Source organism: Neofelis nebulosa, chromosome 3, assembly GCF_028018385.1.
Source record: "Neofelis nebulosa isolate mNeoNeb1 chromosome 3, mNeoNeb1.pri, whole genome shotgun sequence".
NCBI classification, from domain to species: domain Eukaryota; kingdom Metazoa; phylum Chordata; class Mammalia; order Carnivora; family Felidae; genus Neofelis; species Neofelis nebulosa.
This window is the reverse complement of record NC_080784.1, coordinates 207,307,431-207,322,637: the sequence shown is the minus strand read 5'-3', so window position 1 is coordinate 207,322,637 and position 15,207 is coordinate 207,307,431. Positions and strand designations below refer to the sequence as shown.

The 15,207-nt window shown below is 57.2% G+C and overlaps 2 protein-coding genes across 4 annotated transcripts in view; one reads left to right on the top strand and one right to left on the bottom strand.

The window, feature by feature from the left end:
• PDE6B (phosphodiesterase 6B) overlaps positions 1-10,046 on the top strand; it is a 34,882-nt gene extending 24,836 nt beyond the window's left edge. For 2 of the 3 annotated variants that reach the window (XM_058723276.1, XM_058723277.1), the window contains exons 9-22: positions 594-743; positions 1,036-1,179; positions 1,632-1,697; positions 2,097-2,243; positions 3,433-3,540; positions 3,892-4,001; positions 4,186-4,273; positions 4,613-4,713; positions 4,854-4,961; positions 5,565-5,628; positions 5,952-6,026; positions 7,171-7,254; positions 8,520-8,676; positions 9,590-10,046. In XM_058723276.1, the coding sequence (XP_058579259.1) occupies positions 594-743; positions 1,036-1,179; positions 1,632-1,697; positions 2,097-2,243; positions 3,433-3,540; positions 3,892-4,001; positions 4,186-4,273; positions 4,613-4,713; positions 4,854-4,961; positions 5,565-5,628; positions 5,952-6,026; positions 7,171-7,254; positions 8,520-8,676; positions 9,590-9,651 (1,464 nt within the window). In that variant the 3' untranslated portion in view covers positions 9,652-10,046. Of the gene's footprint in view, positions 1-593; positions 744-1,035; positions 1,180-1,631; positions 1,698-2,096; positions 2,244-3,432; positions 3,541-3,875; positions 4,002-4,185; positions 4,274-4,612; positions 4,714-4,853; positions 4,962-5,564; positions 5,629-5,951; positions 6,027-7,170; positions 7,255-8,519; positions 8,677-9,589 lie in introns of those variants that run through there. The other variant, XR_009259831.1, reaches the window with a different exon arrangement.
• Positions 10,047-11,369: 1,323 nt separating this feature from the next.
• Positions 11,370-13,010, bottom strand: ATP5ME (ATP synthase membrane subunit e). Its single transcript, XM_058723281.1, has 4 exons — positions 12,856-13,010; positions 12,588-12,642; positions 11,929-12,027; positions 11,370-11,444 (listed from the first exon to the last, which is right to left on the bottom strand). Exons 1-4 carry the CDS (start codon positions 12,889-12,891, stop codon positions 11,419-11,421), a joined length of 216 nt encoding a protein of 71 aa, XP_058579264.1. The 5' UTR covers positions 12,892-13,010; the 3' UTR covers positions 11,370-11,418.
• Between the last annotated feature and the right edge of the window lie 2,197 nt (positions 13,011-15,207).

The window sequence follows — 15,207 nt, the reverse complement described above, 5'->3', positions numbered from 1 at the left end:
AGCAAACACGTACTTCCCATGCTCAGGTCTCGGGTTGGTGGGGCAGGGCCAGGCCACAGTGAAGTTTCCTGCCCCTTGGGTCCTCCTCTGGGAACACAAGGCCCAAACACGCTCTTTTCTGGAGGGGGCCAAGAGTCAAGTGGGCCAGTGCAATCGGCCTTTGTCTCCAAGGCCTCTCCCAGGAGCTGGCCACTGCTCATATCTCACTGGCTATGACCAATGGACGGTGAGGCCCAGCAGAATGGGATGCAAGGCCCCATGCTCGACAGCCATGAAAAACTTTAAAAGCATGGCACCAGAGATTCAAATGAGTGTGGGAGCCTTCCAAGAGAAGGATCCTGTGTGACCACAGAACTCACACCATGAAGCCGCCCTGGTGGGCAAAGAGCATCATCCTTAGCTGGTGGGAGAAGGCACAACACAAACCCATAGACGTGAGGTGCTCGTGCATGGGGGGAGTGAACAGACAGGAACAACAGCCCAGTCACCGCAGTTTGAGGGCAGCAGAAAAGAGGTTCACACTCTTTGGGTGACAAGGCTGGGCCAGGGCCAGGCCCAGAGTAGCAGGTGTCTCTGGACGCCTCTCCCCGCAGGAAGGGCCTCTGGACGACTCAGGGTGGACCATCAAGAATGTCCTCTCCATGCCCATCGTCAACAAAAAGGAGGAGATTGTGGGGGTCGCAACCTTCTACAACAGGAAAGACGGGAAGCCCTTTGACGAACAGGATGAAGTCCTCATGGAGGTAAACACCTGTCCCAGGTGCATCTCTCAGAGGTGACACCTGTGTGATGGCATGGGACACAGCCATGTGGAGTCCCGCCCCCCATCACCTACTTTAGCATTTGGACCCAGCGTGAGGCCCAAGGAGCGTGGGGACGAGGGGGAGCTTGAGGCCCCATCCTGGAACCCCCTTCCACCCCGGAGACCCCATTAGAAGCACTCACTGCCCCAGAGTGACACTCCACACACCAGGACACGGGGCCTGGCACCCAGCGGGCACACGGCAGGTGGTGACGCTGCTTCTCTGTCTGCAGTCCCTCACTCAGTTCCTGGGCTGGTCAGTGCTGAACACTGACACCTACGACAAGATGAACAAGCTGGAGAACCGCAAGGACATCGCGCAGGACATGGTTCTCTACCACGTGAGATGCGACAAGGACGAGATCCAGCTGGTCCTGGTACCGCTCCTGTCACACCCTGGCCCCCTCTCCACAGGCAGCACATCCCAGTAGTTAGGGCACGTCCTGTGGTCAGAGGGCCCAGCCGGTCCTGGAGTCCCACGTGCTCTGCGTGGCCAGGGGCAGTCCCTGCCTTGTGTCCTCAGCTGTGAGCAGCGTCCAGAGCCCTCCTGGTTGTGCTGTGCAAGGGCTCCATCAGCTGTCCATGTGGACAGCACAGAACAGTGCCGGGGGTGGGGGGGACACGCAGGAAATGTGCGGTACCCCATAGGCACTGTCACTTACCTCTGAAGCTAGAGGCTCCAGCTGTGGCTTCCCAAGGCAATTGTTGTCTTGTGCCAGATGTCACCTTGTCTCATAGTCATGAGGGGTGTAGTGCTGTCACCTCGTCCCATGCTCGTGAGGGGCAGAGCTGGCACTTTCTCTCTCAGTGCCTTTGTTTTCTCTCCTAGCCAACAAGGGAACGCCTGGGGAAGGAGCCTGCTGACTGTGAGGAGGATGAGCTGGGGACAATCTTGGTCAGAACCTGACTCCCACCCCTCAGGTGGAGACTGGAGGGGCCTGAGGGTCGGGAGAGACTTCCTCATTCCTAGGAGACCAGAGCATGTCACTTCCTGATGTCTGCTGCTGTCTGCGTATCCCTGTGCCTGGGTCCGTGTGTGTGTCTGTGCATCACGTGTGTGCCCGGATCTCTTTACGTGTGTGTTTTTGCATCTGTTTTCCTGACAACACCCCTGTACTTGTTGTGGGGCCTTGGGTGGGGGCTGAAGCGCAGGGCATGTGAGTGTCCCAGCCACAGGCCAAAGCAACCGCAAGGGGAGATGCCACCACACAACTGGGGCATCTGAGGCTGGACAGAGGGTCCTGGGAGGGAAGAGAAAAGCCTGCCTCCCTCAGCCCCACAATTCTTCCCACAGAAGGAAGTGCTTCCGGGGCCCAACAAGTTCGACATCTATGAGTTCCACTTCTCTGATCTGGAGTGCACAGAGCTGGAGCTGGTCAAATGCGGCATCCAGATGTACTACGAGCTGGGCGTGGTCCGAAAGTTCCAGATCCCTCAGGAGGTGGGGTGGAGTCGTGGTGAGGGGGGTCCCAGATCCACTATGAGGTGGGGGTCCTGGTCAGGGGTCCCAGATCCACTATGAGGTTGGGGTTGTGGTGAAGGGTTCCAGATCCAGTAGGAGGTAGAATTTGGAAATGGTTGGGAGCCCCAAACCCCACAAGAGGTGGGAGAGATGTGGTCAGAAGTCCTAGGTCCTATAGGAAGTTTGGCCACATGCTCATTACCGAATACGCACAGCAGGTATGCCTAGAACACATCACCGGATGAATGTATCCATGGATAGATACATGGATGGACTGTCTGATAAATACTTGTTCCTGGCAATTTGATCATCAAGTGCCTTGTTGGGCAACAGCGGGGCTTTGGCGTGGGGTGGAGAGGAGGAAACAGAAGGAGCCCATCAGCTGTGCAGAAAGCACAGACCTCTCAGCCTGAACACAGAGAGCCCCCAGAAGTCACCCCAAGGAGGAGGGGTGGCCCTCCCAGCTCTGCCCTGAGCTCTGCTGCTGTCCTGCAGTTTTCTGCCACCACACTTCCACCTCGTGTGCCCCCCCCCCACCGAGAACAGGTGCAACAGGCTGGCATTGTCAAAAGAAATTTTACTAAACACTAAAACACAAAGGAAAAAGGTGTAGAAATCATTAATTGAATTTCTAAACTTCAGAATCATTTTCTGACACTAAAAATCACAGTGGAAGCAGCAGGGGCTCCCTTGGCCCACATTCTGTTGTCCAGAGACAACCGCCCGGCAGAAAATGTGTCACGTTTTATTTCTGCATCACCCTTGCCAAGTACCCACAAATACTGCCCCGTTCAAACACGCATGCCCAAACAGACCTTTTCTTCTAAAACACCCTGTAGCCCTTGCCTGGGGTCCTCTTCCCAATTTGGGGCTGGGAAGTCAGGTGGAGGCCCGGGAAGCCCCAGGAATGCTGGAGCTATTCCTAGCTTCGACTCTGTGCCCCACAGGCTGCCTGCCACCCCTCGTGCACCCTGCAGTGACAAGCAAGCCCCTCCCACCCAGGAAAGTCGTCAGGGGCCAGTAGTGTGAATCGTTGGGACAGAAAGGGTCATGGAGGCCTCGGGTGCAGGAGTGAGCAGGGTTTTCACACCAAGCTGTCAGTCTGTGAATGCTCTGGCGGGACTGACGTTCAGTGTCCAGAGCCCGTGCTTCTCTTGGCTTCCCGCAGGTCCTGGTGCGGTTTCTGTTTTCCGTGAGCAAAGGGTACCGGAGAATCACCTACCACAACTGGCGCCATGGTTTCAATGTGGCCCAGACCATGTTCACTCTACTCATGGTGCGTGTACCGTCAGGGGCCAGACACGCCTCCCTGTCATCCCTCCCGTCTGGCCAGGGTCCTAAGGCCTCTCCTGGTTCCAAGGGCCGTGCCCCAGGTGCTTGGAGGTGGGGATTCCTCTGCGTGGGAGGTGGAGGCCTTCAAGGGCAGAGGGTAGAGGAAGTGGAAGCCCCTCCCACCGGTGTGCACCCCCAGCCCCGGAAATAGGTACAGAACACCAAGTCTGGGGAGGGCCCAGCTCCCCCCCCATCCTGCTTGCCCCCCCCCCGCCGCCCCCCGCCCAGGGAAGGGAGGGTGGGCGAGGGGGCTGACAGAGCTGAGCTGCAGAACTGTAGGTGCGTGTCTCCTCAGACCGGCAAACTCAAGAGCTACTACACAGACCTGGAGGCCTTCGCCATGGTGACCGCTGGCCTGTGCCACGACATCGACCACCGTGGCACCAACAACCTGTACCAGATGAAGTAGGTGGCTCGCCTGGGCACCCTGGGGGCTGAGCAGGAGAATCTGTCTCGGGGTCCCACGGGAGGCGCCTGCCTACAGCTGGCTGAGGGGCAGGGAGGGGAAGGACAGGAAGCCTAGAAGCCGCAACCAGCCACCCTGGGGGCTTTTGACCAAAGTTTCATTTTAGTAAAACCTCTGTAACAGGTCCCAGAATCCCTTAGCCAAGCTCCATGGCTCCTCGATTTTGGAACGGCATCACCTGGAGTTCGGGAAGTTCCTGCTCTCAGAGGAGGTTCGTGTCCAGTTAGTCACTCAGGGCGTTTCTCCACCCACTGACCGACTGACCGTCGCCTGCACCCCTGGCCCCTCCCACCTCGGTATCCCGCGGGTGCGGGCGGGTGCTGCTGGAGGAGGGTCATTGGTGAAGCACCCACTGCAGGGCGGGGCGGGCTCAGCCCTCAGGCCAAGGTGGGGAGGGCCACCTAGGGGTCAGTGAGCGAGGCCACCAGGGTCTGGTGCCCACGACCCAGGAGGAGGAGCAGGCCAGCAACGTGCGAGGGACAGACGGACGGACCCTGGGAGGGGGAGGGGACAGGCAGACCGCTTCTACCGCCTGAGCCCCTTCCCGCAGACGCTGAACATCTACCAGAACCTGAACCGGCGGCAGCACGAGCACGTGATCCACCTGATGGACATCGCCATCATCGCCACGGACCTGGCGCTCTACTTCAAGTGCGTGCCGCCCTCCCTGCGGGGAGGCGTCGGTCAGGGGCTCTGGGAAGACCCAAGGGACCCCTAGGAGGTGGTCCTGGCTCAGGGGTGGGGTGAGGGGCTGGGGGTCGATTCCCTCTCTCTTTGTTCTTGGGGTTCAGGAAGAGGACGATGTTCCAGAAGATTGTGGATGAGTCTAAGAACTACGAGGACAGGAAGAGCTGGGTGGAGTACCTGTCCCTGGAGACTACGCGGAAGGAGATAGTCATGTGAGCAGCGGGGGAGACAGGGGCCATCTCTGCCCTGCTTAATCCTCAAACCTCCCGGGACAAAGGGTACCGGACCCTTTGGTGGGGACCACCCCACCCCACCCCCCACCCCCCACCCCCCACCCCATGACCCGCAACAAGAACAGCTGATCTCTAAATGGCTTTGATACGTCAAAATAAATGCTCCATCTAACCTGCTCCTCCTTTTCTGGGAAGACCATACAGGATTTGGGGTCAGACAGTCCATTTCCTTAGTTTGTGGATTTGGCAGTATTTTACTTACTTTATGAACCTCCACAGATGCATGTACAAAATGGAGATTCAGAACTACAGTCCTCCCCCAGGCCTATCCCAGAGATCCACCAAAGAAAACTGTAAATCACGGGCACTTGGAAGCTGCCTGATAAATATTTGTTGATTTTAGTTTGTAGCTGCAAGAAGGAGGGAGAGGTGGAGTATGAGGGGGGTGGGCTGAAGTGTGTGTGTACAGTAAGATGCCTACTACTAGAAGGACTCTGGAGCTTGGACCTGTGCCCAGAGGTGGAGGTGGAGGGGAGGGAGGCAGGCCAGCCTGGGCATGCCTGGAGCTCCATCTCCCTGCAGGGCCATGATGATGACGGCGTGTGACCTGTCTGCCATCACCAAGCCCTGGGAAGTCCAGAGCAAGGTCAGAAGTCATGCAGTGCCCCCACCTCTTGTCAGTGCCTCATGGGATTGCATCTAGGGGAAGCCTGAGATAGGCGGACAGAGCCTTCATTTGCAAGTAGCACTGAGGGCTGCCCCTTTGCTCTGGGGATGGGCCAGCAGCCACCATATTGGAAAGTGCCAATGTGCTCACTGTGTATTAGGCCCAGTCTGAAGAATGGGGATCCCAGAGGGTCTGGGGCAGAGAAGACTGAAGATACAGAGGCTCCAGGCAAGAGCCTCCTTGGTCATTCTCTGACCAAGCACTAAGCTCCACAAGATGACTGCCTTTTACGTACCTCCCAGGTAGCTCTGTTGGTGGCGGCTGAGTTCTGGGAACAAGGTGACTTGGAAAGGACAGTTCTGGATCAGCAGCCCATTGTGAGTGTTAATTCCAGCATCTCCATTGTGGTCCCTGGGAAACTCAGGCCTCACTTAGTGGAAACAGGGGACTCCCAGGGATTTGGGGGTCCTGGGACCTCAGTCTCACTTTGTGGGGTCATGTAACATGAGCTGAGTGTGAAATTAGGTGACTCAGGAAATGGGTAAAGTTATAGAAATAATAGGGTTTGGATAAAGCTGTGGTGCCCATGCAGAGATGGAAAGCCATTATCAAAGCTGGTAGAAGCAGGCTGTGGCCCATAACCCAGAGCCTCCATGGCCTAGGAAGCTCTACAGAACCTCAGCCAAGCTGTGAGCTGCTCCAGAAAGGCCTTCAACTGGGAAGACTACGGTGCCAGAGGGAGCCAGTGGCTGCAGTCCAGGGGCCCACACCGTGGCAGATGGACAATGCTGAGATCTTCGGGTCAGCAATGTGGGGCCAGGAATATGCTGCTAGACTACAATGGCACCTGCATAGGAACCAAGGGTATGAGGAAAGCATAGTGTTGTCCAAAAGGCATGTGGAAGAAATGGAAAGTCAACTCCAGTCAATGAGTAGCTGTCTCAACCCTATGGGGTTGAGAAGGCTTTGGGGCCAGGTACAGACTGCAGGTAAGGGTATCCTGACCAACCAGCCAAGTCCCTTGGGGGCCAGGCCTCTAGGTCCTGCATGACTCACCCTTGCCACATGGAGCTTCAGACAGTGGGTAGCTATGAAGAACAGACTAGCAAGGGCCAACTCAGGCAGTCTGGAGTGTGTGGACAGTATGGACAGCCCCTCCAGAGGCATCTGAGTTTTGCCCCCCAGGGGTCTCTGGTCAGGTCTTGAGTCAGCACCATGGATAGCTCCCAGGCGACTGGGAGAAAGGGGCTCAGGGGACAGGGAACTGGGAGCACCATGGTAGACCTAGCCCTGGAACTACTAGATGGCTCAGAGGGGACAGGGGTGTCCTAGCTGTCTCCTTTCAAGGGCCAGCATCTATCAAGGCAGGCCAGGCCCCAAGGCCAGAGGCTTCACCTTCATCCCATGGACACTGCTTAATCTGTGTTTCTGTGGACATGTTCATCCAAGCTGGGTGGGGCTGAGTGAGTCCTGCGGGCTCAGAGAAAGTGTCTCTGCTCCCCCCCCCCCCCCGCAACCAAGCCAATGATGGACCGGAACAAGGCAGCCGAGCTCCCCAAACTACAAGTTGGCTTCATCGACTTTGTGTGCACATTCGTGTACAAGGTGAGCAGGGCCTGACTAGGTTCACAGGAGGAGGAGGGGACTGGTGTGGGTTCACCCAATGGCCTGACTTGCCATAGCTCCTATCTCCTCCGACTTGCACTTAAAATCTGAAATCCTCAGCATCACCCCAAGGAGAACCTTCCCACCTTCACTTAGCCAGCCCCTCAGAAGCACTTCATGCTTACCCACTGGCTTCCTCCCTCTGGAGGGTCCTCCTGCTCTCCATCAGGTCTCACCTCAAATGTGCTTTCCCAAGACCCTAAGGCACCCCCACTTGTGGCCTGTGTGTTATTTTCAGGGCACTGACTGCAGTTTATCTGTGGGTGCATTTGTTCGGTGCCTGTGAACCCAGGAGGACAGGGATGGGTCCACCTGTCACAGCTGGGAATTCCTTGCCCAGCAAACACATGTTGCACAAGTGACAGTGGGACACTGTGCTGAAGACATGTGCTGTGACGTCACTGGCCAGGGAGTATGTTGGCGGGGGTGGGGAGGGCTCTGCACTCAGAGCCCCCTCCCCCCCCCCGCAAGTGATGCCCACATGCCCATGGACTCCACTCCATCTGGTCCTGGGGGCTGCAGGGTCCCACGCTCTGAGGAGGAGGTTGTCTGGTTCTGAGTAAAGTCACCCCTGACTGGACCAGTCCCACCCCCCCTTTGACCCCCACAGCTCCTGTGCTCCCCTTTACTGAAACACCATCTCCCTTTGCTACCCCTTCATTGGGGCTATAAGTCCTGGGAAGGAAGGCAGGACCAGGATGTACATCCCAGTCCTGAAGGTCACAGGTCACAACCCCACTACACTGCTCCCCTCCCACTGCCTTCCCCAAGTCCATCCACATGCTCCATAGATTGTATGTGTGTTTGTGTGTGCACACATGTGTACATGGGTGATGTGTGCATAAGAGACCAGAGAAGGAGCCTCAGAACTTACTTGTCTGCCCCAGTGTTCCCGCTCCCTCTGCCAAGGGACTCCCCTTCTGCCATTGTTATTTTCTATTTTATTCTTGGGGGCCCTCATCTGTGCCATAAGCATTCATACCCCACATCTCCCCATCCTATCTTCTCCATTTCCAAGGCTTTGCTGGGAAAGTGATGTCTCAGTGGCAGGCAGACCCCCTCCCAGGTTCTCCTCTTGGGGGAGTGGGGCAAGGTGGTGGGGGGACAGGCTGGTGCCAGCAAGGGCCAAGACGTGGGGAGACCACCTGCCCCAGCGGCCCAGGAACAGTCGGGTGGTGTGGGCAACTTCTTGATTCCCTGTCCAGGAGTTTTCCCGTTTCCACGAGGAGATCCTGCCCATGTTCGACCGACTACAGAACAACAGGAAGGAGTGGAAGGCCCTGGCTGACGAGTACGAGGCCAAAGTGAAGGCCCTGGAGGAGGAGAAGCAGCAACAGGAGGAGAGGACAACAGCCAAGAAAGGTCTGGGCTGCGGGGGTGGGCACTTGGTTAGTCCCCACGCTGAAGTGTATGAAGAGATGGAGTTAAAGACCAGAGTCAAGTCTCAAGAAAAGGCAGGTGCCAGACAGCACTGTGGCTGGCGTGCTCCGGTTCCTTACCGCAGGGGCGGCCATCCCTCAGGATCGGCCCTGCTCAGGCAGTGCACCCAACACTCCCAGACTGGAAGGTCTCCTTGTGTCTCTAGCCAGGAACTCTCATTTTCCCTAATGAAGTAACTGAATGTTACTTCCCTTGTAAAGGGGAGGAAATCCCAGCCAAACATTGTGAACTCTCAACAGGTCTTTCTTCCACCATCAGGCTGCAGTTCCCTCCTAATTAACTCAGAAAATCTACCTCTACTCCCACGCTACCCTCAGAAACAAAACAGAAGACCTTAAAAAATAAGTGAGCTATTTAAAAAAGAACAAAGAAAATTAAAAGAAAAACAGTGAGCTAAAAGAGCCAAGTGTGCATGAACCCTTCCCTGTGCCGACTCAGAACGTTTCTTTACCTGTTCTCCCCTCCCCTTGCTGTGGGAATGTGGCTTCATCGCAATGAGTCAGCACACCCCCAAGATGGAATCCCTGAAGTTGTTGCCTGTGCTTGGCCACCTCAGCTCTGGGACTTCTGTTGCTATTTCCTGCTATGGGGAGGGAACCAATGTAAACAAGACTGTTTCAGGGTTGGGGGCGGGGGGCGGGGGCGGCAGAACTGAAAGTGTCACCAGAGCTAAGATAAGAAAGGCTGAGCCCTGGCTAGACTAATCGGCTTAGGCTCCCCGCAGGTCCCACACTCTGCCCTTCATCCTGCAGGGCTGGTAGAGGACACGGGGTGGAAGGGAAGGAGCAAGGCCAGTGCACACGGTTCTCACTCAGCATCTTGTTTTCTCTTGCAGGGGGCACAGAGATTTGCAATGGCGGCCCCGCCCCCAAGTCTTCAACCTGCTGCATCCTGTGAGCTGCTCCGGGTGTTCGGACCGCTCTTTCATCCCGTACACCTCCTGGGACTCCACCTCTAACCCTTTGCTACAGGTTAGGAAGCCCAATGAAGTGACTGAAGACAATTTTGAATATTTTGAATTTTTTTTAAGGCTTGTGTTTTTATAAATGAAAGTCAACTATGAATAATTTAAACACTTTAGCCTACCTTACGCTCATCCATCTTTTGGGTACATAGCAATACCACAGAGATCTTCGGAAAGGGTCTGCGAACTGTGTCTGAAAGCATTGGGTGAGAACATTCACGACTGCACATTTATGTGTATATGGGCAAGTAAGATACGTAGGTACCATTGCCTGTCTGGTTTAAGGGAAAATAGGACCAGAAATTCAGAATAAAAACAAAATACATCACCCTTGTTTTAATTCGGCAGAAATTACAGGCACATCACATATGACCTGTTGGAAAATTCTGCCAGAAAGCTCAAGGCCACTGCTCAAGTGAGGCAGTGATCAGACACAAGCGACCTGTGCATAAATACGTTTAACAGCCCTGTGCACAGAGGTGCACTGACAGACCCTGAGATCAGGGGGGCACACTGCCATGCCTAGGGTCTGCCCAACTCCTATACAAGTGAGGGTTCCCTTAATGTTTATGAATTGGGATAGCCACACCCAAACAGAACACTACTCCCATTTGAAACGTACTAATTATCTGGTAGAAATTAAGGGCTTTTAACTTGAAGTCCTTATAATGTGAACTCCAAAGCATTTGTTGCCCAGACACTAGACACTTAACCCCACAGTAAACTCCTCTCAGCTGCAGGTTGAGACTGGTTGCTGTAAGGCCAATTCAGATGCCACCCAAGCCCTCTCCTAGAGCTCCAGAGCTCATGGGGTAGGTGGGGAGAGAGAATGGGGAACACCCCCCACCAAGCCATCCAGTCATAGATGGAGGTAGTTTCCATCTCAGCAGTGACACCTGGTGACCGCCTGTGATTAGGGCCAGGTGCTCCTCCAGAGCGACTCAGCACCAGCTGGCCACACTGGAACAGATCCCACCAAATTCAGGAGGAGCTGAGGTGGCCTCACTCAAACCTCACCATAACTAAAACCAAGGCTTTAAAGTGTTTATATGCTTGCTTCTCATTTTCTCCTCACATTTGCAAATGAATTCGTCTTACCAATGAAATTTGGGCTCAAAGCCTAGGGAAATCTGCTCAAGTCCTGTGACTGGGAAATAGTAACATTCCAATACCAGGCCTCAGAGGTTGGAAGGGGCACAGCCAGGAGGGGCAGGACCCGGCTATCAGCTCGGCAAGAGCCTGAGTCCGATAACGAGCTTGTGCAGCACCCCAGTCGGGTCCCCGGGCGGCCACATGTCTTCCTGTGGGTCGAGGAGAGGATTCACAACAGGGGGATAGAGATCCAGGTCCCATCCTGACACCTGCACGGCCCACCCAATGGGTGGGCTAGGGCTTAGCAAAGACCAAGCAGCACTCACAGCACCCAAGCTGGCTGTGTCGCTACTATAAACTGCTCCCTTTGGGGTCCCCCCCCCAGATGCCCAAGAGAAGTGGAGGAGTTTCACAGGCTCATTCGCGCACTGCATCCTGAGTCTGTGATGGCTAGTCAGTTCTTCTGAATTCCCCCTCCCCATCCCCACTCCCACTTGCACATAAACCAAGCCCAAGTCCAGAAATGAGACAAGCGGGGACAGTCCAGGAGAGCATCACGTAACAAGAAAGAAAATTTTATTCATCCACACTGTTCCAGGGAGGCAAGCTCATTTTAGTATGCTGTCATCTTGGGCTGAAAGGTTCAAAAGAAAACATACGTGTTATTACAGCCTCAGGCAATCCCAACAGACCATCTCAGCTCAACATCACCCAGTATCTAGTTACGCTAGGTATCAAGGCTACGCTCTGCTTAAAGCCTTGTCCTTGGTCTTCCTTGTGCCCGCATGATCTCACTGGAACCTGCCAGAGCAGTCAGTGGGATAGGTATGCCTGGTTCCGGTCCTGTGGGCCCCTCTCAGGTGGCACCACCAGGTCACATTCCCAGACAACTAACCTCTAAGGCCTAGGGACCCGAGCCTCACCAAAGGCAAGGTGTCATCATGTCCCCACACCCACGCCTCTGTTCCATCTCCCCCCCGAGACACCCCCAGGACCCACTGGGCCGGTGCTGGATGAAGAGAGGGGGCTTCTCCCTCCGCAGTGGGGCCCTGCGAAGCAGCACTGTGTGTCTAAAATCCGGCGGAGGGCAAATCTGTACGATGCAGTAATTCGAGTACCTTCTGCCAGCTCTCTCTCAATCCGTTTCCGTTCATCCTCCTTCTTCTTCTCCTCAGCGGCTATCCTCCTTTCCTCTTCCGCCCGGGGTTTCAGGTAGCCTGTTTAAGGCAAATGGGAAGGTGGGGAGACACTTGAACTTCCTCACTGAAACGCTGCCTAGCAGGGCTTCAGTCTCTTCAGGTGCACTGGGAATGCCGATGCCCCGGCTTCCCACCCTTTACTTCGATGTAGAAGGCCTGCCGCTCCCGCTCCGCAGAGAGCCCAACCCAGAGGGCAGCTGCAGGGTCCCCGCTGCCACCCGGCTGGTACTTCGCCCAGTCCTTTAGGTCGCCAGAGGCCGCCCCGCGTCAGACCGCAGCACTCCTCCCACACCCACCTGGCACCACAGGTGTCAACTAGAACTCACCGTTTTTCTGTTCCCCGGGGGCTGCCCTGCATCAGGATGCACTTGGGGTCCTGACCGCCTGAGCCAGTCCCAAATCAACCCACACACCTGCCGCGTCCGCTCGGGTTTCTGGCGCCTCCCACTCTGCCCCCCTTCTCGCCCTTCGCTGGGGTTTAGCAGACGGCCCTGGGGAGCCCCAACAGGCTTTGAGAAGCCCCAGCGCCCCCTCTGCCGTCGGCCGAGACAGCGGCGCGGCCGCCCGCGGTCACTCACTGTAGCGCTTGGCTCCGTAGGCCACGCCGAGGAACAGGGCGGAGTAGCGGCCGAGCTGCGGGGAAAGGGCCGTCAGAGGCGGGGTCAGGGTCCGGTGGGGGTCCCAGCCCGCGGCGGGGTCGGAAGCGCAGGGCGGGGATCGGGGGAGCGCGGGGAGGGGGGAGGGCAGGTCGCACCCGCGGGGGCGCGGGTCCAGGGTTCCCTGAGGTCGCGCACGCGGAGCCCACACGGAGCCGAGCACGCGGCGACGGCCGCAAAGCCTAGTCACCTTGATGAGCGGAGAGACCTGCACCGGCGGCACCATCTTGTCGGTAACCTTCACGCCGGAAGCACAATCAGAGGAGGACGCCGCAAGGGCTCGGAGAGCCGCGGAGACGTAAAAGCGTACCAGGGCGAGCGCATGCGCCGTTGGCGACGAGCAAGGGCACCGCTGCGCCCCCCGGTGGGCGGAGGTGGAACGGCGTGCGCCCGCTCGGGGCGGGGCAGTCACCGGGCGCGCTGTTCGCGACCAGCTGCGCGTGCGCGACTGCCGAGCAAGCGGGTTCTGGCTGGGCGGCGCGGGTGATTTTGTCCTGGGTGTGAGGCGCTGGCCTCCCGCCACGTCTCCTGCAGCCCCGGACGCTGTCAGGCCGGGTCGAGCAGCAATCGAGCCCGCCCTTTATATGTCCAAATATTTGAAAACTACAAGTCAAAGTCACAAAGTGTAAAATAGATTGCACCGTATCCTCCTCCTTTGCCAGGGCTCTCCCGTCAGGGCCTGGAAAGTCGGGGAAGGAGCCCACCACCACCCACGCCGGGTGGCTGGAGTGCGGCCTGCAGCCCCGCCCAGGCCTGTCCAGGTCCCTGGCCGTCCCAGGTCAGCCTCAAGGACCGACTGGGAGGGGGCCTTGGCCGGTAAAGGGGTTTGAGGTTTTGGACAGGGAATACCGGGTCTAGGTACTAAGTGTGACCTGAGCGCTGGCCCCCTGGTCCCCAGGCTCCTCGCCCATTTGGGGGGGGGGGGGGGGGGGCTGCGGCCAGACCCTCTGCACTCAGGCCCCGCTGATTATGGTGGCCTCAGAACCCCCTGCTGGGGCGACACTGCCTTGGGAGCCCCTTCCAGCCACACACCCCCCCCCCCCGCCCCCAGTCTCAGTCCCCAGTCCCCTGGCAGAGCAGAGCAGAGCAGGAGCTTCTCCGGCACAGGGGGCTGGGGTCTTCCTGGGAGCTAGCAGACCTGCTCCCTGACTGCTGCCCTCCAGACCCTGCAGTTTGAAGCTCCAAGGTCCACCTCAATCAGGGCCCCTGGGTCCACAGAGCCCCCAGATGGGCCCTCATTCTCCCACTTCTGCTGCTTAAGGTGGGACGGGCAGGGGGTAAACCTTCCAGTTACTCTGTCCCCCTCAGAGTAGCCGGTTTCCCCCACTTCTGTGGTTAGTCCTGGTGAAGACGTGACAGGTCAGCTGCAGCTGTGCAGAGACTGCCCAAAGATGGGGCAGTGGTGACCAGCCAACCAGCCTCCCAACAGCGCTGCCTGTGCGGACACGTGGTTCCCAAGGCAATCAGGTGGGGGTGGGGCTGACAGGAGGACCACTCACCCCCTTGGGCCCTGCACGGATCCAGGCAGAAGCTCCCTGAGAACCAGAGTTTGGGGGTCACTAGGGCCCCCAATACGACGGAGGGAGCCCACTTTTCCCTACTCTTCCATACCCTTCCGTTTCCAAAGACAGCTTAACTATAAATCTAAAGAGAATGGAATGCAGAGGCTAAAACTCCAGGGCACAAAGCAGGTGCTCAGTAAATCTGCATGGAGGGAGGCCCTTCTGGCGCGGCAGCTTGCTCTGGAGTCCTGGTTCTGGGACTCCAGCCGAGAAATTGGAAAATCACCTGCGCTGTTTCCTGGGATGGCGGCGGGAATAAGGAGGCCCATCCTAGAGGGTCACCAGGCTCTTCTCTAAGGACCCTGAGACCTCTGCCTGATGCCTCCACTGGTGCTTCTGCCCGGCCTGGGGTGGGGGGAGGGCCTTCCCAAGCCCCCTCATTGCTCCCTGAGGAGACTGTACGCACATGTTGACCCCACAAGGCACAAAATAACCCTCTTTCACCAACATGCCATGCGGCAATCCGGAGTGCACACCCCTACCCCCTTGAGCAGCTAGGCAGATGACCTCGGGTGATGAGTGTGTTTTCCCTTCCCTGGATTTTAAAATAAACAGGACTCCTCAGCAACTCCTGCTTCCAGAATCAAAAATAAATGTCTCCTGGGCTGAAGATGAGGCCAGAGTGCTGGTAGAGAGCACATACCAGTAGCTTCCAGTGGGGCGGGGGAGACGGGGAGGGGACCAGTGGAGGGCACACACAGGCACACATGCCCCTGTGTACATGGCTGCCCAGGGAAGACCCCTAAAGCTGAGGGAGACTTCCTTTGGCCCAGGGCCCTTCCTGAAGGCTGAGGGGGCTCCCACCTGGCTCAGAACACTGGGACCGCCTGCTGATGCCCCTGCACCTGTCAGGGCCAGCTGTCCATGTTGAATCCCGATATTCTCCCAGGAGCCAGACTCCACAGCTATCTTTAGTGCTACCAGCCCAGGAAACCTCCCCAGGGTCCCTGCCAGTGTCTTCTGGCCTACCTCACATCAGG